The sequence below is a fragment of the Bufo gargarizans genome, chromosome 4 (genome assembly GCF_014858855.1).
Source record: "Bufo gargarizans isolate SCDJY-AF-19 chromosome 4, ASM1485885v1, whole genome shotgun sequence".
NCBI lineage: Eukaryota > Metazoa > Chordata > Amphibia > Anura > Bufonidae > Bufo > Bufo gargarizans.
The window spans coordinates 404725364-404750403 of NC_058083.1; the positions used below are offsets into that span (position 1 = coordinate 404725364).

The 25040-nt window shown below is 43.4% G+C and overlaps 1 protein-coding gene across 1 annotated transcript in view; it reads right to left on the minus strand.

Moving 5' to 3' along the window:
• Nucleotides 1-1701: 1701 nt before the first annotated feature.
• LOC122935460 (sulfotransferase 6B1-like) overlaps nucleotides 1702-25040 on the minus strand; it is an 80508-nt gene continuing 57169 nt past the window's right edge. The window contains exons 4-7 of the mRNA XM_044291225.1: nucleotides 13672-13798; nucleotides 6038-6132; nucleotides 4783-4939; nucleotides 1702-1832 (exon numbers count right to left, since the gene is read on the minus strand). Coding sequence (XP_044147160.1) covers nucleotides 1702-1832; nucleotides 4783-4939; nucleotides 6038-6132; nucleotides 13672-13798 — 510 coding nt within the window. The remainder of the gene's footprint in view (nucleotides 1833-4782; nucleotides 4940-6037; nucleotides 6133-13671; nucleotides 13799-25040) is intronic.

Below are 25040 nucleotides of genomic sequence, written 5' to 3' on the forward strand. Positions count from 1 at the left end.
CCTCTCCATATCTCTGCTGTCTGGTGAACTCATGGGAGGGCGAGGGTATGAGGGTACTACCACACAGCATGGTGGTGTCATGGTTATGGTCGAGTACCGTGTGGCTGTACGGGTTGCAGCTGGCTCTTGTTAAGTTGAGATGACCCTGTTTAGTCGGTCTACATTGTTAATGGCCGCACGGCACCTTCAGTACTGCATTAATACTTAACAATGCAGACCGACTAAACAGTGTGATCTGCACAAAAGCCAGCTGAGTTACGTATGGCCGCATGGTACCTGACTATAGTGCGGCTGTGTCACAACTAGGACTGCACCGTGTGGTCATACCCTGATGGGGCACTGTTACTGGCATTGTAGTTGGGCCAGAGGCAAATATAAAAATCATTGGGCCCCATAGCAAAAGTAACTATGAAATAACATTTCCCTGTAAGGTTTTGTTCTGGAAATTATTAACTTACATTTAAGTAGACATGGTTCCATGCGTATGTAGCCTACTACTGACAAGGATGTGTACACAGTTCAGCTATCTCCGGAATTCCCATAGAATTTCCATAGAAATGAATTGAGCGGTCGCACGCATGTGCTGCAGGAGGTACAGGGCCTCCGTTCTCGTGGATAGGGGATAACTTGAAACAACCTGAATACCCCTTTAAAGCAGGGATGTCCAACTTGCAGCCCTCCAGCTATAGCAAAGCTACAACTTACATTATACAACAGATGTAGGAACGCAGGTTGACATCTCTGACTTAAAGTGTACCTAAACTAAATAAAGTTTATTAGAGCCTATTATTAGTGCTTTAAAATTATTTTTTCAAACTTTTTTTTCTCTATTAGAAAAAAGGACCTGAAGTTCAAGTGCCTATAGCACTTGTAGACCTCTGGTACCGCTATCTTTGAAAAATTGGAACCTGAAGTTTCCGGGATTTTAATATTGATTGCCTATCCTCGGCATAGATCATCAATATCTGATTGGTGAGGATCCGAGGCCCAGCAAGTCATCAACCCCATGATCAGCTGGCCACAGCGGTTTCCGTGGGACCATCTTTACATGTCGGCATCTTTCCACGTGGATTTTTTCAGTGTGGGCTATTTTCCATGTGGGAATTTTACTCTTGGAAATAGAGTGTATGACATTGGTTGTAGTGAATAATTTTCATGTGGGCTTTTTTCATGTGTGTGTTTTTTCCTGGTTACCCTGAAGCATATGCAGCTGTGCAGAGTGTACGTATTATATGCTGGTTTGCGGAGTGTTTTTCACAATATTTGTTTAATTATTTTGGCTCGTTATGACTTTGGTGTCATCAGTGTAAGGCTACATTCACATCTGCGTACGGGATTCCCATTCCACTATTCCTTTCCGGCAGCGTTTTTTTTTTTTTTTTTTGTAGCAGCCATATTTTTCCGGCAGAAAGCCAGCATTAATGCCACAAATCTGATGAATCCCATTAGAGTGAATGGGTACATGGTGGTGTCCGGGTATGCAGGATATGTAATTCTAGTATTCTGCTTCTCTGAATGAACAGAATACCAGAATCTCCCACACAGATGTGAATGTAAAGGTGTATCACACAGTTAAATACCCTTTAGGGCAGCGTTCTCATGACAGTAGATAACAGGATGCAAATTAATATGGTTTTAATTGCACGGATTAAGACAGCATAAATGATCCAAACAAAATATTTATTGCTGCACACTACAATTTTACCATTTACAGTAGACATTATACTTGAGCTTTTCTCCAAATTTGGTTCCTGCTAAACATTCGTCAAACTTTGCATCCATTTCTTGGCTCTGAGCTTGTGAGAAGTAATTCTTCCAGTCCCCAACTTCCCCTAGAAAATAATAAAATAAATGGACAGTGAAATATATGGTCTGAAAAAAAATTGTTGCATGAAACTTGTGGAAAGTTTGTCATGGTCACCTCATACTCTTATACTCATGCAAAAACACAATGCAATGGCACTCTACAAACATTGAATATATAGATGGAACATTTTACTAATGATATATTCACTATATAAATGAATATGTTACTTTGCAAGTACATTTTGATCAAAATCATTTGTGCCCTTCCCCTGTAGCAAGGGGATCTAATTTAGATAGGACCCTACTTTATAATGACTCCTCTCCTTGTAGCAATAGACCTCAAATGAATTGAGAAAAAGTAGGATCCAGCTTTGTACTGCTCTAATTATAAACAGCCTTAGGGCTCATGCACACCACTGTTGTTGTTTTGCGGTCCGTTTTTCACGGATCTGTTGTTCTGTATCTGAGGTTTTTTTTTCTCCGATTTAAGTCCTCTTCTAATTCTTTATTCTACAAAACATATCCATATGGTTTCCGTATGCGATCCGTTTTTTGTGGATCGGAAACGGAAACAGTAATTTATTAATCACCAAACACATAAGCAATATGGGCTGGGCATAGCATTTCTGCTGTATGAATCCGCAAAATACGGATTAAATGCGGATGACATACGGATGTGTTCCGTGTGTGTTCTGTATTTTTTGCGGACCCATTGACTTGAATGGGGCATCGGACCGTGATTTGCGGACAATAATAGGACATGCACTACTTTTTTTGCGGAGCGGAAAAAAGAAAATATGGAAACGGAATGAACACGGAGTACCTTACGTTGTTTTGCGGACCCATTGAAGTGAATGGTTCCGCATACGGTCTGCAAAAAAAACGGAACGGAAGCAGAAAGAAAATACGTTCGTGTGCATGAACCTTAGTTACATAGCCACAGTTAATTAAAAAAGACATAATTCCATTAAAGGGGTTGTCCAGGTTCAGAGCTGAACCTGGACATACCTCCATTTTCCCCCTGGCAGCCCCCCTGACATGAGCATCGGAGCAGTTCATGCTCCGATGCTCTCCTTTGCCCTGCGCTAAATCGCGCAGGGCAAAGGCATTTTCTGAGTTCCGGTGACGTACCGGGGCTCTCTATGGGGCTGACAGGAACCCCGGTGACGTCACCGGCACTGATGGGCGGGATTTGGCTCTGCCCTAGCCAGTAAAACGGCTAGGGCAGAGCTAAAGCCCGCCCCTCAGAGCCGGTGACGTCACCGAACACACTGCTGGGCGGAAGTTACCGCCCGGCAGTGTGTTATTGTAAACACAAGAGCCTGTGCCCTGCGCGATCTAGCGCAGGGCACGGGAGCGCATCGGAGCATGAGATGCTCCGATGCCAGGCTCAGGAGGGCTGCCGGGGTGAAAATAAGGGTATGTCCGGGTTCAGCTCTGAACCCGGACAACCCCTTTAAGTTCAACCAGGGGATAGATGGGGACGTGAATTTTAGAAACGGGGAGAGAGACCCAGATTTCTACACATACTCCTGTTAGCTACATCTGGCATGTATCTGACATTTCAACTAATTTATCTCTTGGATTCTTTTTGCAGACTTTTGAACTGTCCCAGTTTAAGCAAAGGGGCAATAATAACATATTTTCCATGACATTTACATAGGACCTGGCATTTTCCATCTGATTAATGCTCCGTTCAGCAAATATTGGTACAAAATTGATATTAAATGTGAACACCCTGTGATAAGTTAGTAATACGAACCTTCCTGTTGGTAGGAAGTGGAACAAGGTTAATATGGCCTTGGATGACTTCTAACAGCTCTGTAACTGCATGGAGCCGACTAAGCAGACTTTTTGACACCAAAGCTGAATTATTTACTACAGGTAGGTCACCAATAATTCCACCAATAAGTCTCCACACTAGGCTTTGAGGCATTTTTGCTTGCCCACTGTGTACTAGCCCAACATTCCATAGCTGAGCTAACACTATCGGGGGAATTATCGTAGATCAGCATTTTTGGATGGTCTATGATATCTCCGGGTGTTGTCAAAGGATGCCCCTAATTTATGACGAGGCTGAAATTTACAGTATGCCATCTCCCAGCTGGTGTAGATGTAGAACTGATGTAAAAGAAGATAAATATGCCGGTTCTGCTGGCCACATCCCTCCCTCACCATGCCCTTTTTTCAGCAAATGGTGTTAAAAAAGACAGTGTCTGTGACGTTTTTACGTCAGAAAAATGTGATCATAGCCTTGGTTGCTTAGCTGTAATTTGAGTAAAGGGTACTTAGAGACTCGCCAACTCACCTGGAATGTCCAGGAAGCGCCCAGAAAATCTGGTACATTTCCTGGAGGGCTGTTTTCTCAAAGAAAGCAGCACTTCATGAACTCTAACTACATCAAAAGACTCAGTTCCAGTCCCAAAAATGTGCCTTGAAAGGACAGAGCACTGCAGAAAAAAGGGGCATGGACTATTTCAACAGGGGTTGTGGCTTGATAAAAGGGGCATGTGAAAAAATAAATTTGCCACCACATTTAATTTCGCACTTTGCCACCTCGCAGATTCTGGGGGGAGGGGGGTTGACAATATGCACTGCTCTAGGTCACAATACAGTGGATTTCACCAAATTTGCATGTGAATTGCAAGATCAACAAAGGTTACTCAGGAGTACTGTACATGCTATTCCAGCAGCTAGTGATTCTGTTCTTAAACAAAAGCATATTCTTCCAGGTATAATATATGGAACATCCACGTTTTACAGAGCTACTATATGCCTCCCTAATAACTGCATGGGCCCTACTGTACCTCTATATACCGCCAATTTGAAAGAAGATTCTTCTCTCAGTTTCATGCTCTGCATGTTGTGTGTATGAGACATACAAAGGTCTTCTTTTAATTTGATGTCAGAGAAGCAATTCTTGCAAATATGAATTCAGGTCATATTATGGGATACAAGTAGCAGTTGGACTCTTACCTTTTCTAAAAATAATCTTTCCATAATCCCCATGAGTTTTCCCAGAATTCTCCTTCATAGACTTAAATGTTCCTTGTTCAGCAATTTGCTTCTGTTGTTCCTCAGTAATTGAAATTCCATAGAATTCAGATATCTTCTTAATGGTTCCTTCCAGATCCTATGAAGGCAGTAAATCTAATTCAGGTTACTGCTAGAAATATTGAGTTCTGTTCTCTATTGATTTTCCTGGTAGCAAATAATCATCTGTGAAACGGGTTAAACGATTCCTCTGTCGTATGATCAATTATAAAAATAAAAAATCTAAAGATGAATAATCATCCTGCATGGTTAACTGAGCAGTACTGGACTATGAAAACATGGCTGCCTTCTTAAAAAAAAAAAAATCCCTCACCTGTGCCCCACCTAGGTTGTGTGTGGTACTGCAGCTCAACGCCATTTACTTCAGTGGAGTTAAAATACAATATCATGCACAACCCACTGGGAGATGAAGCTCTGTTTCAGGAAGAATGCAGCCATGTTTTTCTTCTCCTCTACATGCCGTTTAATTCTAAAAAAGGATCAAGAGAATTCAGTTAAAGTTTGTTTCCAATGATAACATTGTCAAATACTTCATTTATGGATGCTGAGCAATACTGATATCATTTATGTGTCATTGGGGACTTTGGGCCCCCTGAAACACCAGGGCCTGGGTGGGTGTGTCACCTCTGGTACCTATTGCAATGACCCTGATTGGAAACATCTAAAATTCATAGACCTTAACAATTTTGTACTGTAAAAAAAATTTGGTTCATTCATCTGTTATGTTCATTTACCTCGCCACTGAACATGTACTACTCAACATTATAAAAAATGCTCATTATCTTCTTAGCTAGAAATGGAGAAGCTGAAATGCCAAAAAGAAAGTGTTGTGGAAATGGAGAATCAATGTGGTAATGGCAAGGTCAAGCTAGGACACACAATGGCTAGCAACAGAAGAAGTAATATAGTACAAATCAGTAAGAAGACGCATGGTCAAACAATCCAAGTCAAGAACTCAGGACCAAGTATCAAGTAGGAAGAGAAACAGAAAATTAGGACAAGGACTACAACAAAAGAAGTGGACCTGGAACAGGCAAAGTAGGGAGCACAGGGGTTAAGATACAGCCGATGGGACAAACCAAATAACATGCCAGGAAAAATCATATAAGGCAGAGCCCTAGCGAGCAAAGAGGAATGGCTCAGCAGCTGGAATGCAGTTTAAAAAAATGTCACTAACTTCTTTCATGTCTTCAAATATTGTCAGCAAAATTGTGTCATCATCAAGATGTTTATTCCAGGCAACTGCATGGTCAAAATACGATCCAAAGACAACTAAAATGATTAAAAAGAAATAATTAGTCTGGAGTTGAGAACTTGCTTAATAAAAATGTCCAGATTTGTGAACTGAGAAATTGTGGAAACTTAGAGTTTATGCGTTTTTGTGCAAAATTAAATGAGTTGTCTCCCTTCAGCAAAAGGCATTGGCTCCATTCACAGGTCCAGATTTTACCTTTCCAGAATTGCGGTCTGTTTTTTTGCGGATCCGTTTTTCCGCAAATAACTTAAGTTTTTTTACAAATGTGCATCAGCATCCGTATCGTGTTTCTGTGTTTGCGCAAAAAAAGAAAAAAGAAAGGAGGAATAGATGTTGCTAGGGTACCCCAAAAAATTAGTTTAGTTAGATCCCCTGTTGTTATTTTAGTATAGATTAGGGACTCACAAGAGAATGAGGACCCTTGACGTGGGCTTGCGGGCTGAGGTATTTTGTAAAATCCCTATATTTTTTTTTTTTTGGGTGTAAATACCTTCTAATACCTAATTTCTAATTACGTCTTAGAATTATTATTAAATCATTTTAATATTAATTTAAATTTGTGGATGTCCCATTTTTATAATTTAAAATAGGATATGTCTGTGTTCAGCTTTGAACAAGGACAACACCAGACGTGATCAGGCCCGCAATCCACCAAGAATAAACTTTGACGCAGAAATGTTGTAAGAATATAACATCATAATTTTTAAGCTGAATGCACACGTCTGTGTAAACGGACTGTGAGATACCGGCCTGAGGTCCTGCTGAGTGCAGGAGCGTGCGGCGTCATTCGTTGCTATGACGCTGTGCGCTTCATGCTACCGCTGCTGTACACTGAGGCCTCCTGCACACAACAGAAAATCAGGTCAGTATCTCACGGTCCGTGTCACGTGTGCATTCAGCAGACAGCTGCTGCTCTTGATGCTCTCTCTTGCCGTGCGCTAGATCACGCATTGAAAGGGCTCTTTAAGTTAAAACAACACACTGCCGAGCAGATGCTTCTCTCAAGCAGTGTGTTTGGAGACATCACCGGCTCTGATGGGCCGGCTTCTGCGCTGCCCTATCCTTTTTAGCTAAGTCAGTGCAAGAGCCCGCACATTAGTGCAGGTGATGTCACCAAACACACTGCTTGCCAGCAGCATCTGCCCAGCAGTGTGTAGCCCTTTCCATGTTCAATCAAGCAAATATGGAAGGGGGGGCTGCCTGGGTGAAAATATGGTTATGTCCAGTTTCAGCTCTAAACCTAAAATCTAAAAGTGGAGGGTACATAATAACTTCTATTGTTTACTTAAGCTCAATGCTGCTCAAGGATTGTTGTGACAAAAAAAATAGAAGTCTTTATGTACCATATCATCAAAAAGATGATTCTCCGCTGTGCGGCCGTTCTGTGTTTTGGGGACCACAATTTGCTGTCCCCAATGCACGGGCAACGTCCATGCAGCGACTGGAATGGATCAAAAACCATTAAACTTGAATGGGTCTGTGATCCGTCTGCACCGCAAATAAATATAATTTTTTTTATTTTTTTTTTGCAGTGTGGAGGCACGGACAGTTACTCCGTAGTACTTACGTGGGCTTCCATTCTGCACAGCAGCGCATATTCAGGATTTGGATCCAGTCTGCATCTGTGATTCTGTGATACGGGGTGCACACGGCCGGCACCCTTATATTGTGGACCCGCTGTTTTCAGGCCACAATATGGCAACGGGCATGTGCATGTGGCCTTATAGTAATGGAAAAAATATGTTTTGATTTAAAAAAAAATAATAATGACATAAATAGATATTAAAAATCTAAATTTTTTTAAATTACATTTTTGAATAGCTAAAAGACATACTCAATAGTAATAGTATAACAATGTTTTATTATTACAAAAAATAAAATAATAAAATAAAATGATAATTCAAATAATTCAAAAGAGGGGTCAGATCTGTTGAGATGGGAAGGAGGGGTATAAAGTTAAAGGGGTATTCCCATCTTTATCACTGTTAAATATGTTAATGATTTAACAGTGATCATTTTTCTAAATATATTTAATTAACTAATTCCCACCCTTTAGAAGAAAATGAACATATACTTACCTGACTTTTGTCTTCCGTCTCCCCTGGTTACCGCCACGCTCTTCTCCGGAATCTCGGTGACCGCGCTTGCGCAGACGACTTCTTCTTTTCGGCCGGCTGGCCGTGCGCAGTTCCGAAAGCGCATGCCGACGCTGCGCATGCGCTATGGTGATTTCTTCCTGGCCAGTATAATATACTTGCCAGGAAGAAGTCACCAGGGTGCATGCGTGTTCAGTCCAGTGCGAGGCCCGGCTGGGATAAGACTTCAATCAAGATGGAGCCCCCCCCCCTGCTGAAACCAGGAAGTGGACAGCGCGCCGGGAGCAGGTAAGTATGAAACAGCGTGATGGGAATAACCCTTTAAGTCTCTTATTTCGACAATTTTTTTCAAAAAGTGAAGGACTTCTTGTGGCTCCTGAGGCCCAGAAAATTCGTCAATAGCCATGGCCAACGCAGTAAGGCACAGTGTTTGCCTTTCATCTGGCACATGACTTTGCGTCTCATTGGTTCTGATTTAGATATTCGAGCACCATTGAATCAACATGTGCTCGAACATCTACATTGGAAGCCATCAGCGGACGTTGGCGGTGTCTGCCAGATGAAGGGCAAACTGGAGTAAGAACAATTGGGGTCCTTTCTGCGGTGGCCACAGTGACATTTTCCATTACAGGACCTTGTTCTGTCAGCTCTAAAGGCAGGAGCGGCTCTGTTGTAGCAGATCCTCCAGCCATATTCTCCTGGGTATCTTCCTCCTGTGTGTCACTCGTTGGAGGTCTTGATCTGGAATCTTCTATCGCCAGTATCAATAGTTCTGTAAAATAAAGTTATATTTAAAAAAAAAAAAATTTAAATGTATATAAAAAATATATTACTGTATGATACATTTTCTTACGGTCTTAGTTCCATAATCGGTTTCAAGAAGTTCGGATTTTTTGTATACATATACTTTTTTTTTTTAGTGATCCATCACCACTTTTTTGTTTTGCATTTACTTTGCGACAATATTCGTCAAGGCACGTATTCCAGTGCTTTTTATCTGCTGTACTGAAAAGACAATAATATTTTATAAATTTTTATCATTAATTTATAATACTTAGGCTACATTCACACGTCAGTATTTTTCTATAATCCGAATTTCGGTCCGTTTTTTGCGGATCCGTTGTTCCTGAAAATGTTTCCGTATGTCATCCGTTTTTTGCGGATCCGCAAAAAACGGAAACATGTATACATTTCAATAATCAAATAAAGTTTTTTGGATTTCTTTGAAAAAAAAAAAAAAAAAATTTGCTATGTGTTTCCAGGAACGGATTCCGCAAAAAACGGAAGACATACGGAATGACATCCGAATGTCTTCCGTTTTTTGCGGAACCATTGACTTTGCATTGTACCAGGATCCGATTTTTCAGGAACATAATAGGACATGTTTTATATTTAAACGGACATGCGGAACGGAACAACGGAAACGGACAGCACACATTGTGCTGTCCGATATTTTCCAGGACCCATTGAAAATTAATGGGTCCTGATCTGGTCCTGATCTGTTCCGCAAAAAACGGAACAGATCAGGAAAGAAAAAACGGACGTGTGAATGGACCCTTAAAAAGACCCTTTTATCTGTTTAGCCCTAGTCTAATTAGGGTCTTACCTTATAGGGCAGCCCCACAGATGTCATCTTTTTTTTCTTTTTTAAGACCCCCCCCTGTTCATCCGCTGTCGTCCCCTGTTGATTTCGGCACCTTATATTCTAATTAGCCGACTTGGTTATATTAGGTGGAGACTGGAGCGGTTCTCTTCCCCCTGGCTGTGAGTGCATCCAATCAGAGTGCACCGCTCATATCCAGGGAGGCTATGAGGCCCTATAAGGTAAGACCCTAATTAGACTAGGGTTAAACAGATGACAGGTCCTCTTTAAATAAAAACTACAAGACATATTTTTAATTATAGCTCAAAAGGCTCATGCACACGAATGTGTGCGGTCCCCAATGCATGGGCAACCTCTGTGCGACTGCCACAGACGGGTCCAGACCCATTTAACTTGAATGGGCCCGTGATCTGTCCGTTCTACGGAGGCACGGCCAGAGACACCATGGAAGCACTCTGTAGTGCTTCTGTGGGGTTCTGCTCGGTGCTTCCACACCATATCTCCCAGATCTCTGACCCATTGAAGTGAGTGGGTCCGCAATGCGTGATGCAGGCTGCTCAATACTGTGGACCCGCTGTCCTGTGAATGAGCACTTATACTATAATAAATATATTGAAATACTCACAATTTTTTTCTTTTTTCTGGCTTGATGCTGAAGACCACGATGACTGGACTAGCTCTTTTGCTATATTATCCCATGACCGGTCCTTTTTCAGACGGTCGAGACATTGTTCACAGCGGGTGTCCCATAGGGTTGGGTGCTCCTGGATCAATATTATCAATTTCTCGATGTCATAGGAAGCCATCTTTTCACTTGTGTACTCTTGTCTCCTGCTTTCTTCACTGCTTTCACAAGTTCTGAAGTTCTTAGGGGGCAGGCCCTTTTTTTTTCTACTTCTTGCGGATCCACAATTGTGGATGACATGCGGATAACATTTGGCACCTTTCCGCATGTCAGCCACATTTTTGCGGACCCAATGAGTACAATGGGGCTACTGACCGCAATTTGCAGCCAAAAGTAGGACATGATCTACTTTTTTGCGGTTCCACATAATGGAACGGAACGGAACCACGGATGCGCCCCTATTGAAATGAATGGGTCTGCAACTTTTCCGCAATTTTGCGGAACGGATGCGGATAAAAAATTGCGGCTGTGTGAATGGACCCTTAACATGTAAGACAAAGTTGATACAAGGCACTTACTAATGTATTGTGATTGTCGATATTGCTTCCTTTGCTGCTTTGATTCACTTTTTCATCGCATTATACACTTCTTGTTTCCATGGTTATGACCCTGCAATCCAGCATCTGGGGCCATGCTTGCATACTATAGGAAAAATCGCTGGCCTAAGTGCACTCCTGCGATCCCGGCCATCAGTGCTGGATTGCAGGGTGGTCGCAACCCCTGGATATGAGCAGTGCATAATGTGATGGCAAAATGAATCAAGACAGGAAAGGGGGCAATATCACCAATCACAATACATTAGTAAGTGCTTTGCATTAATTTTGTTGACATGATAAATGCCATTTGCTGAAGTGACGAAACCCCTTTAAGACATTGCCCATTTTTATTCAAAAATATTCGCATGCATGTAAAAATATTCTACAATTACCACTAAATCAGAAGGGAAGAGAATATTATGGATCTAGAAATGGAAGGATCTTCTATTGCAAGGTTTTGTGAATGATTAGTTGAAAATTGTGACTGCACAGTCAATATTTCAGTTCTTATAGATCAGGGGTGGCCAACCTTACAGACACAAAGAGCCCCCAAAAAAAACTTATGACTAAGAGGAGCCACAAGCTACACACTTACACACGAGTTACTGTACTTTTCACCCTACAAGATGCACCTAGGTTTTAACAAAGAAAAATAAGACAAAAAATGAAAAAATATATTTTTCATCAGACTCCTAAATCAGATCCCCAATCCTCATCTGACCTAAAATAAGATCCCCAAACCTCATCAGACCTCCAAATCAGAACCCCAAAATAAGACCCCCATACTCGGATCACACAATACAAATCAGACTCCCAGTAACAAACCCTCAGTGCTCAGATCTGCCCCCCCATGCTCAGATCTGCCCCCCCATGCACAGATCTCCCCCAATGCTAAGATCTCCCTCTTTCTCAGATCTGACCCCCCCATGCTCAGACCTGACAAACCCATGTTCAAACAAGACACTCCATGTTCAGATCTGCACCCATGCTCAAATCTAAACCCCTATGCTCAGATCCCCCCCATGCTCAGATCAGACCCCCATTGCTCAGATCAAGAACCCCTCATGCTCAGATCAGACCCCCATTGCCCAGATCAGGACCCCCCCATGTCCAGATCAGAACCTCCCATGCTTAGATCAGACCCCAATGCTCAGTTCTATAATCAAAAAAAATCTCTTCCCTCTCCTGCTCGGGCACCTGCTACTCTGCAGGTCTGACACTGTGACCTTATGAGCACAATGTCAGGTCATAGTGCGTGTCTCCACGTACTACGTTATCACACTGTGTGCATCAGGACATAGTGGAGAGTGAGCTGGAGCTGCAAAGTAGCAACAGTGCCCGATCAGGAAAAGAGATCTGAGCACGAGGTGGAGTGTGAGCCGGCCTGACTGCTTCCCGGCTCCACAGCTAGAGCCGCACTTGAAGAAGCAAAGAGCCGCAGGCGGCTCAAGAGCCACAGGTTGGCCACCCCTGTTATAGATCATCAATTCTAATATATCAGGACATGTTTATGATGAACAGAGACATTAGCGCTGCCGTTAGATATATCTCTGAGGCTGATGTTTTTACCTTGTTTGCCGCTGCCTAGTATTGGGGTGAGTGTCCAACCTGTTCTCACCTTTAATAGGTAGCTAATAGCTATATGTATATGTATATAATACCGGCGCTGGCATACAGAGAGGGTAGGGGAGGGTGAGGATTATTATATGTATATGCACAGGACGCTAATTACAAGACTTCTACCTGTTATCTGATGAATAGTCGTTTGTGATGTGGTGTGATCCCGTTGTTCCAGGAAGCGCTGTATCGATCTTCTGAGACGCTTCTTGCTCTAACTCTCACCTAGCACGCTGCCCCGGCCGGTAGCTAGCGCACACGGTTCATTAGATAACAGGTAGAAGTCTTGTAATTAGCGTCCTGTGCATATACATATAATAATCCTCACCCTCCCCTACCCTCTCTGTATGCCAGCGCCGGTATTATATACATATACATATCATGACATGTTGTCTACATTTTTCTACATCAGATGGTTGCACTCTTTATTACATAACATTTAAGATTCCACCAGACTATCTCATGCAGTACCAGGCTACTCAACCAATAGTTTCACAGGTACCAATATCCTTTGGACATGTTACAGGCTTAGTGGACCTGCCCTCCAATCAAGAGACGTTGGATTCAGGTCTATTCCCTTATCTATTCAGCCACTGACTACAAGATCCAGGAGGGGCACTCCTAAGTAAAAAAATAAATAAAATTGCAGGCATATCCTCAAACTATAGGTGGTGTTAGAGACCAGCTTCTCTATATGATCCTGCACAACTGCCAGCCCTCAAAATGGGTTAACCAGGTGCCTCTTACTTTTTTCCTCCGTTTCATTCCTCTCCCCTGTTTGCTAAGACCAGCAACTCAGGGTAGACCTCTCAGAAGCATCTTGGAATAATCTTTTTCTTCATTAATCTTATTCCTCTTCTAATATACAGTGTTTTGTATATTTCATTGATGGTTCTTATTCTGTTGCTTATTTGTTAAGTATTCAATCACCTTCACGGCCTCGCGGTAACATCCATTTCATTTTCAAAATGGCAAACCACAATCAAAATTATTGTAAATTTTTTTTTTTAATACAGTACCTTTACCAGCCATGAAGTCCGGGAAAAACTCATCCCAGCTATTGTAAGTGGGAAGAACTGGGTTGTTATTGCAGAAGTGAAAAAGTGACACTGCTGTATCTTTGGGATTCCGAAACACCACCATCATCTGTTAAACAAAGTAGTTATGAAAACACTAATGAGGTAACAATTTGTAATAGTTGTACATAGTCATTGATATGTGGGCAACAGACAGTTCAGTCCACTGGACCAGGACAGTTAGATGGTCTTATATATTGCAGAAACTGAACCATGTATGGTCAAACCTCTCCAAAAGACCAGATCTTTAAAAAGACCACCTTTGATTCAGATTCTAGTTTTGGCCTCTTCATTGAGAAGACCTCCTAGAAGATTACTTTTACTGTAATTGTAATAACACTAATCAGAGTCATACTGTGCATCTGAACAATTATATAGTACTTATCCAAGCTCACACAGCAATTAACCCCCTTTCATCTAAATAACACATTAATAGCAGATAATTAAAGAGGATAGGGGATAGGTGTCTGATCAGCAAGAGTCCGAGCAGCAGGGCACCCGATGATCTTGGTGGAGAGTCCATGTTCCCCTAGTTGAATGGAGCGGTGCATGTGCACTGCTATTCCAATCTGCTCTGCAGGGCTGCCAGAGATTGCTGAGCTGAATGAGTTAAATCAGAGCTGAATGAAGAGGTGGACATGCATTCACATTTAGCTCTCTATTCAAGTGGGAACATTGAGACTTCTGCCGATCAAACACTTATTACCGACCATGTGGATAGGGGAGAAGGTGTTGTAATAGGACAACCTGTTTAGCCCCTTAGGGCCTTTTTACATGTGCTGAGGATCGAGGAAATTATTGGTAACAAACATTCCTATGAACGCTCTATCCCAGTAGTCGGCTGTGTAAAGGTGCCGTAAATAATATACTTGTTTGTCAGGTGAATGCATCTTTTAAGCATCACCGACCATCTTCGCTTGACAGCAGCGTATTGCCCTGTGTAAATTGGGGTATGCGGCTGACATTCCAGGAATTTGTATAGGGACGATCCCTGATAGTAAGGGTCGTTCCCAATTATTACCCACTCTATCAGCCCAAGTAAAAGGACCCTCAATCCCACAGATGTTTTGAATTCAATGACCACTTACATAGTTACATAATTGATGAGGTTGGAAAAAGACAAAAGTCCATCAAGTCCAACCTGTAATCCTGCTATATCAGTGGTGGCGAACCTATGGCACGGGTGCCAGAGGTGGCACTCAGAGCCCTCTCTGTGGGCACCCACATCCTGGAATAAGTCTGTGGTGTACCAATATGCCATAAACTTTTCCTGCCATTCATCAGCGCAGGGCTTACTATGAACAGCGCAGGCAGCGCACTGAATGTAGGCAGGGTATTATAGCTAAATAAAGTACATGGAAGATACACTATACTGGACTGTAGTATTCAGGGTGAATTACTGTGTCGGCACTTTGCGATAAATAAGTGGGTTTTGGGTTGCAGTTTGGGCACTCGGTCTCTAAAAGGTTTGCCATCACTGTGCTATATTGATCCACGGAACAAATCCCTGGATCAATGTCCATCTTCCTTTTAGTGATATTTTTGCATGTAGTGCTTTTTAGTGCGAGAAAGGTAAAAGAAAAGTCAGCATTTTCAATTTAAAACCATAATGTGATATTTTTCACAATCAAGACTGGATCTAGTTGAACTGGGGGGGGGGGGGGGGGGGGAGCAGCGATGCCTGAAGAAGAGAGGAGTTGCATGGTCACAGTCAGGAGGACTGCTGGACCATATGCCCCAAAGGTATTTCGCTGCTTCCACCAGGAGGACTGGTGGGTTGCACTGGTCACAGCTTGGAGGCTGTTTGACCAATGCCGATTCTGCTCTTTTGCATGTCTTTACCATATGTCCATGTTTATGCAAACAAGTTTTTATATGACAAAGCTGTATAGAAAGGTTATTAAATATTATGTTAGGACAATCAGAAAACTTTTTGTCACCCTAATGATATTGATCTAGGTGCGCAGGTCCACCCAAGCCATCCAACAGATGTGAAGCAACTTTGAGGCTTACTGGCTCTCAGTCAGATGAGAGCTGGTTTGGAATGTCTCATAGTGCACAAGGCTGCCATTGTAAGGTATGTTGACTGTTTCTGTCTCATGGATAGATTGTTGGCTTCCACATACCTGGCTTTTGGCATATAGCCTTTGTGTGGTTGTCTATTGTATGTCATAGATAATAGGAGTCCAAGACGCATCCAGCTATCCTCTTAATGCTGTTTCCAAACCATTTTGATGGGGTTTCCATGAATTTCTAACCTTTTTTCTGAACCAGACTACTCTTGCGAGCAGGGGGTGCCTGGGGTTCTCCCATTGACTTCCATTATGCCCGGGTGCTCGGTAGAGCACTTGAGCATACCGATTTGTTCGGCCAGAGCACACAAGCACTTTGGTGCTCGATCAACACTAGTACCTACCCTTTTAAATGATGATTTAAGGAAAATGCACATTGAAAACAATGGTTCAGGTGAAATGACCATTGAAAACAATGGTGCATATGAGGTGCAGAATAAATATGTAAAGTTAGTTGAAATGCATAATAAAAAGGTAGGGTCAAGTGAGATATGTGATGATGATGACACCCCTTTTCCTTTGCTGGTTGTGATCGGATCGAAGAAGCTCCCCCTGTTGGTAAAAATGTATGTGAGTTAAAAATGCTGGTTGATAATGTTGGTAGCACAGAGCTGAGGAAACCCACTGTGGTAAATGTGCAGGAAAGTGTGGCAGTGTTAGGCGGTGCACCACACAAACCAGATGCAGATAAGCAGTTTCCACAGTGTTCTATGGGTTATGAACTAATGTGCAGCGTTGGCGAAGGTAACGTGACATACAAGGTGAATCACGCTGATGAAGGAGTGCCTGGGAGGGTTCATGACGCGAATCAGACAGATCGAGTACTGGAAGAACCGGGAATCATTGGTGGCCATACATAACGGAATTGAGAATGTGTCGCAACCAATTCCCACTGTGAAAGCAGAAGAGGCTGTTCACGTCCTGAAGTCTACTCTGGGTAAACGGCCAGTGAGATACCTGAAGAGATGAATGACTCCCATAGAGAAGAGGTACACAGACATGGGGCAAGTATGTTTGGCCATTGAGTGGATGGTGGAATCCATAAAATACAGGTTGTCAGGTACAAAACAGATTTTTGTGATAAACCTGGCATGTTATGATTTGCTGGGTTTTCCACTTGGGGATAAAGCAATCCTCAGTGTGTGAGAGGAGGAACCCTGCAGAGGTTCTTTGTGGTTCCAGCCAGGAGGGCTGGGTGGCCACAAGGCTGAGGAAGCCTGAGTTTGGGGGGGACCCAGTGACGCCTGAAGAGGTGTCACATGGTCAGAGTCAGGGGGACTACTGGACTATATCCCCCCCCCCCCCCCCCAAGGTATTTTGCTGTTTCCACCAGGAGGACTGGTGGGTTGCACTGGTCACTGCTAGGAGGCTGTCTGACCATAGCCGAATACTGCAGTGTGAACACTGAGCTAGAGATTAGTTAGGGAAAACCTCTGTATAGTGAGTGCCTAGCCAGTCAAGGGTTTATAGTTTTATGTTGATGTAACATGTTGTGATGTGAAGCTGTGAGTTCATTGTACCAAGTGATGTCAAACTTGAAAGTATGATGAGATGTGTGACAAATAAAGCACTGTTTGAGCTTGAAAACCCCCTGTTTGATGAAAAGTCTGTCATTGCCAACCCCTGAGAGAGAGAGTGATCCCTTACAATATGGTGTATGGTGCTGCACGTTATTCTACGTACCATTGTTTAGGCTCCTATACGTGGCATCCTAAAGAGCCTGCACAGGGGCTGATGTGGAGGATAAAGGGGGGGTTGAAACTAATGCATTGGTGACCAGTGAAGGATCCCCAGAGGTCTGCAAATAAGCAGCCAAGGGTGCAGGAGGCTCCTCAGCAGAGAAGGAGGCTGTGCGATTACTTCCCATGGTTTGTGGGTGGACAGAGAGATAACTGGTGCCTGGGCTGACTACTGCAGAGCATGCAGGAGCGGGAGGACATGAGGCAGGAGTGGGGGGGCGGGGCCACAGCACAGGATATATTACAGAGGGAGGCTGACTTGGGCTCAGGCGACATGGTGGTCGGGTGTGCCGAGCGGTCCGCCGGCCACCAACAGAGGAAGAAGCTGGTGGAGCAGGAGGGGGCTCCTGCAAGCCAGCAAGCAAGTGGGCAGAAATAGCTGCCAAAACTACCTTCTTGTCGGCCATACTTGCAGCAGCAAAATGCCTGGTGAAGGTACAGGTGAAGAGAGGCTGGAGTAGGTAAGCCCTCCTGTGACGAATACCGCACCTGGCAGCCCCGCCTGACGTCAACTACGTAGAGCTCACGAGATATGGTTTAATCACTGGTTTCTAAGACGTGATGTTACGCCCTCCCTGGGAGCACATAAGGTCAGCTTAATACAGTTTACACAGACGCCTCTTGTCCACGCGGGCACAGAGAGGCAGGGGGGAGGGATGCTCACAACCCTGACAAGCTGAGAGAGTCTTTCTCAGCCCGTTAGACTGCCACCAATTCCTTGTTTGATATAAGCCCGGTCCACTAACGGGATTATATAGGTTGAGAAACCAACCCGCAGTAGCGTATAACTATGCCGAAACATGGATGTGGGGATTCGTGATCGAGATACAAGGACAGCACAAGATTAAAGGGAACCTGTCACCGGGATTTTGTGTATAGAGCTGAGGACATGGGTTGCTAGATGGCCGCTAGCACATCCACAATATCCCGTCCCCATAGCTCTGTGTGCTTTTATTGTGTAAAAAAACCCGATTTGATACGTATGCAAATTAACCTGAGATGAGTCCTGTCCCTGACTCATCTCACATACAGGACTCATCTCAGGTTAATTTGCATATGTATCAAATCGTTTTTTTTACACAATAAAAGCACACAGAGCTATGGGGACTGGATATTGCGGCTGTGCTAGCGGCCATCTAGCAACCCATGTCCTCAGCTCTATACACAAAATCCAGGTGACAGGTTCCCTTTAAATTATATATTTAATTGCCTTAAGGGCACACTAGACAATACATGATATACACAGAGAATATATATGGTGGTCGGATGTGCAAATACAGGTGGCATGACACAACAGAATTAAACAGAGCAAGGGTCAGTTACCAGATGGATGAGTTGGGTTATGATGAGTTCTGGGGTGCAGTAATCCTGGGTAGGGATGAGCGAACCCGAACTGTATAGTTCGGGTTCGTACCGAATTTTGGGGTGTCCGTGACACGGACCTGAACCCAAACATTTTCATAAAAGTCCCGGTTCGGGTTTGGTGTTCGTCGCTTTCTTGGCGCCTTTTGAAAGGCTGCAAAGCAGCCAATCAACAAGCGTCGTACTACTTGCCCCAAGAGGCCATCACAGCCATGCCTACTATTGGCATGGTTGTGATTGGCCAGTGCAGCATGTGACCCAGCCTCTATTTAAGCTGGAGTCACGTAGCGCCGCACGTCACTCTGCTCTGATCAGTATAGGGAGAGGTTGCAGCTGTGACTGTTAGGGCGAGATTAGGCAGTGATTAACTCCTCCAAAAGACTTAAGTCAGTGATCGATCTACAGCTGTGGATCATTGAACTGCTGCTATTCAATTGCTCACTGTTTTTAGGCTGCCCAGAGCGTTTTTCAGTCACTTTTTTCTGGGGTGATCGGCGGCCATTTTGTGTCTTGTGGTGCGCCAGCACAAGCTGCCACCAAGTACATTTAACCATCAATAGTGTTTTTTTTTTGGCTATATCCTACATCAGGGGCAAGCTGTCACCAAGTGCATTTAACCATCAATAGTGTGGTTATTTTTTTGGCTATATCCTACATCAGGGGCAAGCTGTCACCAAGTGCATTTAACCATCAATAGTGTGGTTATTTTTTGGGCTATATCCTACATCAGGGGCAAGCTGTCACCAAGTGCATTTAACCATCAATAGTGTGGTTATTTTTTGGCTATATCCTACATCAGGGGCAAGCTGTCACCAAGTGCATTTAACCATCAATAGTGTGGTTATTTTTTTGGCTATATCCTACATCAGGGGCAAGCTGTCACCAAGTCCATTTAACCATCAATAGTGTGGTTATTTTTTGGCTATATCCTACATCGGGGCAAGCTGTCACCAAGTGCATTTAACCATCAATAGTGTGGTTATTTTTTGGCTATATCCTACATCAGGGGCAAGCTGCTACCAAGTCCATTTAACCATCAATAGTGTGGTTATTTTTTGGCTATATCCTACATCAGAGACAAGCTGTCACCAAGTGCATTTTACCATCAATAGTGTGGTTATTTTTTGGCTATACCCTACGTCAGGGGCAAGCTGTCACCAAGTGCATTTAACCATCAATAGTGTGGTTATTTTTTTGCTATATCCTACATCAGGGGCTTGGCTGTGTTTGCTATTTTATTGAGGGGTGAAATACAATTGCCAAAATAGCAGTACCCTAAATCTGGTATTTCAGCTGTGGCCAGCCAATTGTAATACTGTCTGCTGTCTGGCAAAGGATATATTTTTGTTCAGGGTTGAAATACAATTCCCAACTTAGCAATTCTCTAAATTAGTGGTTTCTGCTGTATCAGGCCTACTTTAAATCTATCCCTAAAAGGGTATATTAGATTCAAGGTGCTGATAGGGTCATTCTCAATAACTTCACACACACTCTACTGTGTATTTCCAAGTCTAATTCTGTCTGTAAACATATACCTGTCACCCAGCGCCTAAATAATAGGCCTCAAATTTATATTCATCTAAATCTGTGGTTATTGCTGAGGCTGGTCAAGTTATTTTGGGCCCGTCAAAGCACAGTTTTTGTTCTAGGTTGAAATACAATTCCCAACTTAGCAATTCTCTAAATTAGTGGTTTCTGCTGTATCAGGCCTACTTTAACCCCTTAAGGACACAGCCTTTTTACACCTTAGGACTAGGCCATTTTTTGCAAATCTGACCAGTGTCCCTTTAAGTGCTGATAACTTTAAAACGCTTTGACTTATCCAGGCCGTTCTGACATTGTTTTTTCGTCACATATTGTACTTCATGACACTAGTAAAATTAAGTCAAAAAAATATTTTTTTTTGCACCAAAAAATACAAAATTTATCAAAAATTTTGAAAAATTAGCAAATTTCAAAGTTTCAGTTTCTCTACTTCTGTAATACATAGTAATACCCCCAAAAATTGTGATGACTTTACATTCCCCATATGTCTACTTCATGTGTGAATTATTTTGGGAATGATATTTTATTTTTTGGGGATGTTATAAGGCTTAGAAGTTTAGGAGCAAATCTTGAAATTTTTCTGAAATTTACAAAAACAAAATTTTTAGGGACCATTTCAGGTCTGAAGTCGCTTTGCGAGGCTTACATAATAGAAATCACCCAAAAATGACCCCATCTAAGAAACTACACCCCTCAAGGTATTCAAAAGTGATTTTACATATGTTGTTAACCCTTTAGGTGTTGCACAAGAGTTATTGGCAAATGGGGATGAAATTTGAGAATTTCATTTTTCTGTCTAATATTTCATTTTTACCCATCTTTTCCACTAACAAAGCAAGGGTTAACAGCCAAACAAGACTGTATCTTTATTGCCCTGACTCTGCCGTTTACAGAAACACCCGATATGTGGCCGCAAACTACTGTACGGCCACACAGCGGGGCGTAGAGTGAAAGGTGCGCCGTGTGGTTTTTGGAGGGCTGATTTTTATGGACTGGTTTATTTACACCATGTCCCATTTGAAGCCCCCTGATGCACCCCTGGAGTAGAAACTCCCTAAAAGTGACCCCATCTAAGAAACTACACCCCTCAAGGTATTCAAAACTGGTTTTACATACGTCGTTAACCCTTTAGATGTTGCACAAGAGTTATTGGCAAATGGGGATGAAATTTGAAAATTTCATTTTTTTGCCTTATTTTCCATTTTAACCCATGTTTTCCACTAACAAAGCAAGGGTTAACAGCCAAACAAGACTGTATCTTTATTACCCTGACTCTGCCGTTTACAGAAACACCCAATATGTGGCCGTACACTACTGTACGGCCACACAGCGGGGCATAGAGTGAAAGGTGCGCCGTTTGGTTTTTGGAGGGCTGATTTTTATGGACCGGTTTATTTACACCGTGTCCTGTTTCAACCCCCCTGATGCACCCCTGGAGTCGAAACTCCCTAAAAGTGACCCCATTTTGGAAACTACGGGATAAGGTGGCATTTTTTGGGGGAGTATTTTTAGGGCAAATATAATTTTTGGTTGCTCTATATTACATTTTTGTGAGGCAAGGTTACCAAAAATTGAAATTCTGATATTTCATCTCCATTTGCCATTAACTGTTGAGGAACACCTAAAGGGTTAATAAAGTTTGTATAATCATTTTTGAATACCTTGAGGGGTGTAGTTTCTTAGATGGGGTCAATTTTAGGGAGTTTTTACTCTAGGGGGGCATCAGGGGGGCTTCAAAAGGGATATGGTGTCAATAAAAAAGGCCATCAAAATCGACCTTCCAGAAACCATGTCGGTCCTTTCCTTTTGCGGCCTCCCTTTTACGGATACAGCAGTTTACGACCACAAATGTGGCGTTTCTGTAAACTGCAGTATCAGTTAGGTCATGGGATATTGTTATAGAGGAGATTCTTACGGACGCGGCAATATCTAATAAGTCTACTTTTTTTTTACAATTATTTAGGTTTTTGACTATATTATCTTTTTTGATACAACATTTTTTTTTGGGTATCTCTAAAGTCTAAGTGTCATTTTTTTTATTTTCTTTTAGCCAATTATCTTATGTGGGGGCTCATTTTTTGTGGGATGAGCGGACGGTTTTATTGGCACTATTTTGGGGGCTGTATGACTTTTTGATCGCTTGCTATTAAACTTTTTGTTATGTAAGGTGACAAAAAAAATATTTTTTTGCACCTATTTTTTTTTTTTTTTTTACTGTGTTAATCTGGGGGGTTGGGTCATGGGATATTTTTATAGAGGAGATTCTTACGGACGCGGCGATACCTAATAAGTCAACTTTTTTTTACAATTATTTAGGTTTTAGACTATATTATCCTTTTTGATACCCTAAAAAAAATTTTGTATCTCTAAAGTCTAAGAGTCATTTTCTATATTTTTTTTTATCTGATTATCTTATGTGGGGGCTCATTTTTTGCGGGATGAGATGACGGTTTTATTGGCACTAATTTGGGGGCTATATGACTTTTTGATCGCTTGCTATTAAACTTTTTATTATGTAAGGTGACAAAAAAAAACTTTTTTTGCACCTTTTTTTTTTTTTCTGGACCGTGTTAATCTGGGGGGTTAGGTCATGGGGCATTTTTATAGAGGAGATTATTACCGACGCGGCAATACCTATGTCTACTTTTAATAAATTATTTTAGTTTTTTTGGGTGTCTCAAGTCTGAGAACCATTTTTTTTTATCCGATGTCAGTGCTAAATTGGGATATAAATTTAGTACTCCATGGAAGTGTGATACTCCCTGAAGCAACCGTCAATGCAGAGGCCCGGATGATCGGGGCATGTGTCGCACTGAGTAGTCGTGTCCTTCCGTATCCCCCTCCTGCGACACACTCTGCACTTTTTTTGGGTTCGTCCCTTCTTTCCAGTATGGGGGACCACACCTGGAAAGTGTTGGCCAGGGACGATCCGGGCGCCTACAGTTCCCGAGGTACTCCGGCCTGCTCTTTCCCGGTCCGAAAAGATCAGGGCCTTGAGGACTGCCTCATAGAACTGGAGGAATGTCCCTGTGCTGCCAGCACTTCGGGATAGTACAAAAGAGTTGTACATGGCAACCTGCACCAAGTAGACCGCAACTTTTTTGTACCATGCCCGGGTTTTGCGCATGGCGTTATATGGCTTGAGGACTTGATCCGAGAGATCAACTCCTCCCATATACCGATTGTAGGCGACGATACAATCGGGCTTGAGGACCGTTGCCGCGGTACCTCGCACAGGGACAGGGGTGATGCCGTTACCATGAATTGTGGACAGCATAAGGACATCCCTCTTGTCCTTATACCTGACCAGCAACAGGTTTCCAGTGGTAAGGGCACGGGTCTCACCCCTGGGGATAGGTACCTGGAGGGGGTGGGCAGGGAGGCCGCGTTGATTTTTCCGCACGGTCCCACAAGCGGACGTGGATCTCGCGGCAAGGGACTGGAACAAGGGGATACTGGTATAAAAGTTATCCACGTACAAGTGGTAACCCTTATCCAGCAGTGGGTGCATAAGGTCCCACACAAGTTTCCCGGTAACACCCAGAGTGGGGGGACATTCTGGGGGTTGAATCCGGGAATCTCGCCCCTCGTATACACGAAATTTGTAAGTGTACCCTGAGGTACTCTCACAAATTTTGTATAGCTTCACGCCATACCTCGCCCGCTTGGAAGGCACATACTGGCGGAAAATGAGTCTCCCCTTGAACGCAATGAGAGACTCATCAACCACGACCTCCCTTCCAGGTACATAGGCCTCCATGAATTTGGCCCCAAAGTGATCGATGACCGGCCGTATCTTGTACAGACGGTCATGGGCAGGATCACCTCGGGTTGGACATGCTGCATTATCGGAATACTGCAGACATTTTCGGATGGCCTCAAACCGGGAGCGTGTCATAACTGTACTGTAAAGTGGGGTCTGATATAGGACGTCCCCACTCCAGTACAGCCTGGCACTGGGTTTCTTGACCAGGCCCATATGCAGCACGAGGCCCCAAAATGTCCTCATTTCGGCTGCACTGACCGGCGTCCAGCCACCGGGCCTGGCCAAAAAGGAGCCCGGGTGTTGAGCGACGAACTGTTGGGCGTACAGATTCGTCTGCTCCACCATCAGATTTACCAGTGGGTCACTGAAAAAATGACAAAAAAAGTCATATTCAGTGTAGCCCACTGTGGAAATCTGGATTCCTGATTGGCCTACGAAATCGGGAATCACGGGCTCGTATCGCTCTGGGCTACACCAGACAAGTTCACCGGCAGGGTGCTCCGGTGGATTTAACTGGTGGGCCGGGAAACCAGTACGAGCCCCAGAGCTGCTCGTACTAGTGTGGGCCACAGGGTCCCTAACATGGCGGTCCCCTTGCTCCGCCTGGCGGCGTCTCCGCCGCCTTGGGGGCTCATCATCATCGCTAGATGATGAGGAGGATGCGGATGACAACAGGAATGTGGGGTCATCCTCATCCTCACTGGGACTCTCGGACTCGGAGGCAAGCTGGGCGTATGCCTCCTCGGCCGAGAACGTCCGGCGGGCCATAGGGGAGTGTGTGTCTGCGTGTATATGTGCGTGTGTGTAACTCTTTATTTGGTGTGCGTG